The sequence below is a fragment of the Sinohyriopsis cumingii genome, chromosome 18 (genome assembly GCF_028554795.1).
Source record: "Sinohyriopsis cumingii isolate HCF-2022 chromosome 18, ASM2855479v2, whole genome shotgun sequence".
In the NCBI taxonomy this organism is placed as follows: Eukaryota; Metazoa; Mollusca; class Bivalvia; order Unionida; family Unionidae; genus Sinohyriopsis; species Sinohyriopsis cumingii.
This window is the reverse complement of record NC_142978.1, coordinates 39559520-39567230: the sequence shown is the minus strand read 5'-3', so window position 1 is coordinate 39567230 and position 7711 is coordinate 39559520. Positions and strand designations below refer to the sequence as shown.

The following is a 7711-nucleotide window of genomic DNA, read 5'->3' as shown; positions in this document are numbered from 1 at the left end:
CAGAGACTCAAACTTATACGCCAATTCTATGGGCATTTTAACAAAGAATTCTCATTGATCGCTTTATTTACTCAGAATATGATCGAGAATGAATGCAACAACATTCGTATTACGTAGTTATCATCTGTCCAACGTTTATCTGTAAGAAGGAGTATACACGAAGATGAAAATGCGATGGTGATGGATCCAAAAGATAAATTTGATCAGTGATTAGATTTAATAGTTGATACGTACCAAGGAAGTAATATATTGTTTCTGGTTGATTATTGCGGAAAAATTGATGACGTAACAAAGCAACCAACAAATCTTACCAAACTAGTATAAGGTGGTAAACGTTTGTGAACTGTCAATTATGGATGCTAGTTTTAAAGCACAAAACACATTGACACTACCATTGATAGCATGATCACCGACAAAACAAGGAAATGTTAAAATGAAACACATCATTTGTAGGATCCAGAGTGAACAATTGATTGGTAATTAGTCAAGCTAAGAAAAATGTCTCTGTTAGCAAAAATACCATCCATGTTTATGCCTGCGTTAAATTAAGCTAAGAACAATGTCTCTGATAGTAGGAATACAATCCATCAAGATCGGTATGCCAGTCTGCGATGGCGTCCTGCTTGGTTATATTCTGCAAGAAGCATTCCTTACTTTTGTCGCCATATTCGAAAGATTTGCACGTGTAGCTCGTGCGATTTAAACACATCATCTGGCAGTCTTCGAAACTGATATCTGTAAGCGTCTCCTCGTTGTGATGGTCAATGAAAAAATAGGAAACCTCTTGAAAGTAACGTCCATATAATTGGCAACCTAAAGAAAATAAAAACACGGGATTTCTTTTAAAAGCAGGAAATGCATTCGTTCAAGCAGTGGCTTTTTTGGTGTCATTTATCATCTAATTCCACAAACAGTTTATTTTTACCAGCCTGTTAATCATATCTTCTTTCAGTGGTCGGGTTGGAAGGGTATGTCCGTCATTTCGAACTTTCATATATAATTAAAAATATTTACTGACATCACACATTTATAATGAAAAGTTATAGTCGAGCAAGAGTGAAACTCATGATGAATTTAGAACATGCGAAACAGCGCTACCAAGAAATATGTGCTGAAACGTTAGTTAGATGCAGCTATGTCTTAATGACAAGTTTAAAATTATATATTTATATGCTCATTTAGTTCTCCGTTAACTTTACATTGTCAGAATCGTGGGGGGGCCCCGAGTGGCCGAGTGGTCTAAAGCGCTCTTCGTTACGGATCACTGCCATCTCACCTCTGTCTGCGGCGGTTCGAGTCTAAGATTCAGCCAATGTGGGCATGTGAGAAAGCTTGCCAGTAGCTTCTCGTGGGTCAGTGGTTCTTTCCGGGGTTTTCCGGGTTCTTCCTCCACCATTAATACTGGCCGCCATGTATAGCCTATCGTGCTGAAAAATGGCGTTAAACCCCAAAACAACAACAACAACAATCAGAATCGTGCAATATTTTACGATAATGAACTCGCATGCAATTCATATTGCATTCACGTGCATAAAGGAACTACTTTCTATTGTAAACAAACAATGGACGCAGACGCCAGCACTTTTGATTTGTAAACAAGTCATGTACACTCGCGTAGTATGAGCTTCACGTTTTGTTTGATCAAATGTTTTTCTGAATGAACTACAGCAGATGTTTCGTGGATTGCCACATACCAGCTGATTTGGCACATTCCGCGTTAACGTTTTTGATACAATGTTTCGGATTTAGACTAGCTATACAGTAGACGCCAGACAGGGTCCTTACAAATAACATGCAAGTGAGAAGGCATAAACTTTTCTTGTTTAGCTGGTACTAAGAATGTCGAACAATATACTTACAGTTTTACATCCTGAATTTCCTCCAAATATACTTTCTTAGTTCTGCAAATCCAAATTACATGAGCCATGTCATTGGTTCTTAATCTTGATTCCACATTTCGAAATTGTACTGGAATTTCGAATATATTTCAAATGCAATTACATCCTCCTCGCTACACTCAAAAAGAAATCAGAATTAAATTTCATGGCGTCTTTTTGATAATTGCAAGATGCCAACACGATTCTCCGTCGCTTCTTCAATCCGATGTATTTCGTGTGGAATTGTCACATATAAATCCAGTCCATAATTACACAATTTCGTAGAATCGACAAAAATACCAAATATATTAATTCCAGATCAAATGAAAAAGTTGTTGCAGTGCACATTCATTCAAAATATGACTCCAAATTTCAATTTTAAGTAAACGCGCCATTCTCTTTCGAAATTTATGTCTAGCGTGCGACTAAGTTCAAATGTATCTGGGAGGAGTTATGTGCGCATTCATAATGTTGTTTTTGTGTAATCGTGAATCTGCGGTTGTGTATTTAGTTTGGAATATTGCATACATTCAGTTACATTGTTTATTGTAGTGTATTTTTGTTTATATAATTAAACCTTAAGTAGAATAAGAAAATGAGCATATAATAAAAAGGTTACTGCATTTATATGGGGAAATATGAACTCGTTTTGTCGGATGGATATACTGCACTCCCAAGATCGTGCAGTATTTCCATCCAAAGACTCGTTCATATTTTCCCATACAAATGCAGTAACCTATAAATATATTTATGATCCATTTAAATATGTCTAGGTGCATACATGAATATGCCCCGTGTGATCTATGAGAGACTTAAACTTAAGACTTAAATAAAAAAAATTAAAAATCTGGAATAAATAAAAAGTCAGTGATCGGCATAAAATTTGAACAATTTTTTTATATTGATATATATTTTAAAAAACAGAAAATTTTAAAAATACGCAAATAGCAGGCTATCACTACCATCACATCAGTGCTATAAACGTTCTAAGCCTTTTTAAAGGAGGTGGTTGTCGAATTCGTAATATCCTCCAATCTTCATCCGTGCACATGTAACACTTTCTAAATACCTTTCAATCGTCCCCCTGTAGGGCTCTCTACCTTGGCTGAATTAATGCTGATTCGATAGTGCACTTCCTCACTAGGAGCGATACAAGAAAGATTAATCTTTTCTTAGCTACGACTGAAATATCTGGAAAGGCAGTCAACGGCTCCAGTTTTAACAATAGTCGATAAAGGTACAATGGTGTTACTGTTTACTCAACAAGCAGAAAGTTATATATGCAACCATTCACGAAAGATATAATATGTATATGAAATAACACATGTTTGTCGGTATAGCCTCATGGTCATAATATGAGAGCGAGTAACTAATGTCGCAGAAGTGGAGGGGAGTACATTTTTTGCTAAATAAAATGACCGGATTGTATGTTGCATGATCCACTATTGCAAATGAAAAATATCAACTATTAGGTTCAAAAACATATATTTATATGATGTGTTTTATTTTGGATTCAAGGCTGTAAATTGTAAAGAGTCATTTTATGCAAACACGTTGCATAACTTCAGGATAGTGGGTAGCACTTTTAATCTGGTAAACATGCTTATTTGACCTTTTTACCTCGGAATGGTGTAGAAGTGGTCTTGTTCAGGAATTTGATGGTTTTTGTGTTCAACTCATTGTTTCATCCACTAGTCACCCGATTTCTCATTGGTTGACTGTTAAAGGACCTACATTTCTTTACAACGTGGAACGTTTTGTAAAAGAACTTATGTCACTCATCCTAGTTCTGAAATTGTGTCTTCGTTTTTATATAAGGTAATAAGTAACATAATTATTTATTCCAATCTTTAACATCTGTAGCGGAGTCAGTCACAATAGTTATGTTCAAGTAGTATTTGAGAGGATTTATCTATTTCAATGATTCATTGTAATTACAAAGTGTTCAGACTTTAGGGCTAAATAATATTTTGTAATTACTCTGAATTCATTCATAGACATTATGGATTCTACCAGTGTGATGCATCAAGAATGTTAGGATATCAATACCATTCAAGACTACTAGTACATCAGCACATTCAACATAGGATTTCATTCGGACTACCACTGAAACTCATTTTGAATAGTCTATACCTTAGGACTCGTCATAGAACTTTTAGGATTATTTGAGATTTCATTCATAATACATTTTTTCTTCTTAATTTTTCACTTTGTATTTTAGGGAAATAAATTATTTTTGAAATTTATGGTTTATGCTTTTCTCTATTACTTATTTTTGACCATAGAGTCGTAACTATATATTACTTTGAACGCAACTTCTTTCCTTGGATGAATAGCTGTATCCCTCTAAGCATAAACATCTACTGTAATGGCAAAAGCTGAATTGAAAATGACAATCAGCAGAGCTGTGACACAAGTCCCCGAGGTTACCTGAAACACAAGAAAAAAGAAAACAGATTAAAATACTTATATAGTATGATGAGAAGACTGTTTAACTCCCATTACATTATATAAAATCTGTAAATAGCACAGAATATATATCAAAGCATATTAAGTCGAGACTTCGTTCGGCTTAGAAGAACATATGGTCCTTCTCCGCAGATAAATCATCACTTTTATGGCATCAATTTATAACAAAATTTTGGTACATGATACAGAATATTCGGAAAGCGCTTAAGAAAGGCTTTCAAAATTTCAATATCGATTAACTGACTAATAAAGTAAAACAATTTGCTTTTCTAGAGCTTTGACAAAAACCGCATATGGTTGTATTTCGTTAGGGAAACAATGAAAAATAGTCGCGCAAAAGAAACAAAAGAGTTTTGGAAAAGACTGAAGCACTACTGTTGGAACAGATGTTTCAAGAAATTCAAGATAACTGCTGAGTGTTGAAACTATCTTTGATATTCTTGAGCCATACGGTTTTCAGATATGCAAGAATTACCAATAATGAGACTTTCAAAATGGCTGCTGTAGTCACCATATTTGATGTTAGATCAGTACCATTTTCATTTAGGCCCAACTCGACATCATAAGAAGTCTTTTAGTGAAACCAATATGCTGAGGTGACAATCTATCCAGTAGGAATTACCATAATAAGAATTTCCAGATGGCCATTGTTGTGGTCAACTGGTCATACTGTAAGTCCGAGCGGCACCATTTCATTCAAGACCATCTAGACATCACATGACATCTTCTGGTAAAACCCAATATCGGCGACATCCCCTTAACAAGGAGTAGCCATTAAAAGAGTTAATGATGGCTGCCGTGGTAGCCATATTGGTTGGTTTAGCACTAACCTGACATCGTCAGATGTCTGAAACCCTATATTTATATGACCCTCCAAGAAGGAGGAGTAGCTATAACAAGATTTTTAAGGTTGATACTGTGGTGACAATATTGGACGTCAGGCCCGCAAAAGTTTCATTTAAGACGAACTGGAAATCATAAAAAGTCTTTTCCTGAGAATCTGAGTGGCACCATTTTCATTTAGAAACATCTAGATATCATAAGAAGTCTTCTTTTGAAAACGCAATGTCAGTATCGCTTTCCGTTCAGGAGAGGTAGCTATACAAATATTTTCAACTTGGCTACCATGGTGTACATATTTGATGTCATATCAGCACCGTTTTCATTTGGGACCAATTAGAGGTCTCAAGAGTTCTTTAGTGAAAAGCCCATGTTGATATGACCATCCATTTTCGTGGAGTAGCGATAGCGAGATTTTTAAGACGTTTACTGTGGCGGCCATACTGGTCCTCTGAAGCAATATTTTCATGTAAGACCAACTGGATCGCATGATGCATGTGTGTGTAAAGTTTCAATGCAATCCTCCAAGTAGTTACGGAGAAAAAGTCACAACAAGCGTGTGAACATGAACGGAGGAAGGACAACGCGCCATTCCATGAGCTCTTTTGATCTATAACCAATAAAGCTAAAACTTTCTTTTTATTTTACTCTATTTAGGACCAGCTAGACATCATAGAAAGAATTTAAGATAACTCCCTCTTCAGAATAAGTAGCGATAACAAAGTTAGTTTTTTTTATCGATGACCGCTCCTCTGTTACGGCCATATTAACAGTTTAATCGGTACTATTTCTATTTAGGACAACTAGACATCAACAATTTTAAAAAAATGAAAACCACATGTTTATATGACCATCCATTTCAGGAGGAAAAACGACGGCCATGTTCGCTGTTCAAGCAACAGCATTTTCATTATGACCAACTTGACCTTGAGATAAACGGGTCTGTACAGTTCCATGGCAATACACCAAGTAGTTTAGGACGAGTAAAACGGGTCTGTACAGTTTCATGGCAATACACCAAGTAGTTTAGGACGAGTAAAACGGGGCTGTACAGTTTCATGGCAATACACCAAGTAGTTTAGGACGAGTAAAACGGGGCTGTACAGTTTCATGGCAATACACCAAGTAGTTTAGGACGAGTAAAACGGGTCTGTAAAGTTTCATGGCAATACACCAAGTAGTTTAGGACGAGTAAAACGGGTCTGTAAAGTTTCATGGCAGTACACCAAGTAGTTTAGGACGAGTAAAACGGGTCTGTAAAGTTTCATGGCAATACACCAAGTAGTTTAGGACGAATAAAACGGGTCTGTAAAGATTCATGGCAATACACCAAGTAGTTTAGGACGAGTAAAACGGGTCTGTAAAGTTTCATGGCAATACACCAAGGGTCTGTAAAGTTTCATGGCAATACACCAAGTAATTTAGGACGAGTAGCGATAACAAAAATAAGAGGACATACCATCTCATGCTCCCTTCTGGTCTAGAACCAGTAAAACTAAAAACACAGGCATATTGCAGTAAAAACACAGGCATATTGTAGTAAAAATACAGGCATAGTGTAGTAAAAACACCGGCATATTGTAGTAAACAAAGAGGCATGTTGTAGTAAAAACACAGGCATATTGTAGTGAATACTATTTGCTGAAATAATTATTTTATGACTGTACATTTGCGTAAATTAAAAACCGATAAGAAAATTCTATATAAATTTTGTAATAATGACTTTATTTGTCGCATTGGCTTTAAAATGAAATACTGTAGAATACATGCATATACAACATTCTAGCATAATGCTTACAAAAGTTGTGTGTATGTGTGTCTGCTTCGCTCAGTTACCTGTATGAATAACGTAATATTTATTCCACTCAGACTTTGTGAAACGATACCTTGGACCAATAAACACAGTGCTATGTCCGGTACAGGTTTGGCTCTCTTTGTTGTAAAAGAAACTGGCGCATAGAACATTCCTAGTACATTGTCCAGCGCAAAGGGCAACACCGCGTACGCCATTCAACTGGAATATTTTCCGAACAGAATAATCTCTGTTGAGTAATTCTTCTCTTTGATGGTATATATTAACTACCATAGGTGATCCGCTTATGGAACAGTGAAAAATATTCCAAATTAGGATCAAATTTAAAATCCAATATAACTGACTTCTTGTTGTTATCATTTTAGAACACATTTAGGGTAGCGTGGGGTCTTTGTTTTTGATACATCAAGTGCAATACGATCTTGATGTTTTCTTCACCTTAGTATCCTTTCAAATGAACCTAATATGTCAAGTAGGATAAAACGAAACTGACTACTTAAACAGATTTCTGCTTTGGCCATACGTAGGAAATTCATCTCAGAAGCGATAATTCCATAATTTCTATGGTATTTGTGGTGTGTATCGCAATTGTTAATAAATGTCAAGCAAGTTAACTGAATTGGTTGCTTAGATTTATTGGAATTTAATAAAACTGCAATGTTATCGATACTTGGTAAGCCTTCATTCAGGAGATCAAGGCATGCACACAAAT

General features: G+C 35.8%; 1 protein-coding gene across 1 annotated transcript; it reads right to left on the bottom strand.

Annotated features, from left to right (window-relative positions):
- Positions 1-204: 204 nt before the first annotated feature.
- LOC149776448 (uncharacterized) lies at positions 205-7323 on the bottom strand. Its single transcript, XM_089942441.1, has 3 exons — positions 7023-7323; positions 4182-4307; positions 205-813 (listed from the first exon to the last, which is right to left on the bottom strand). The coding sequence occupies exons 1-3, from the start codon at positions 7270-7272 to the stop codon at positions 551-553; spliced, it is 639 nt and encodes a 212-aa protein (XP_089798567.1). The 5' UTR covers positions 7273-7323; the 3' UTR covers positions 205-550.
- Between the last annotated feature and the right edge of the window lie 388 nt (positions 7324-7711).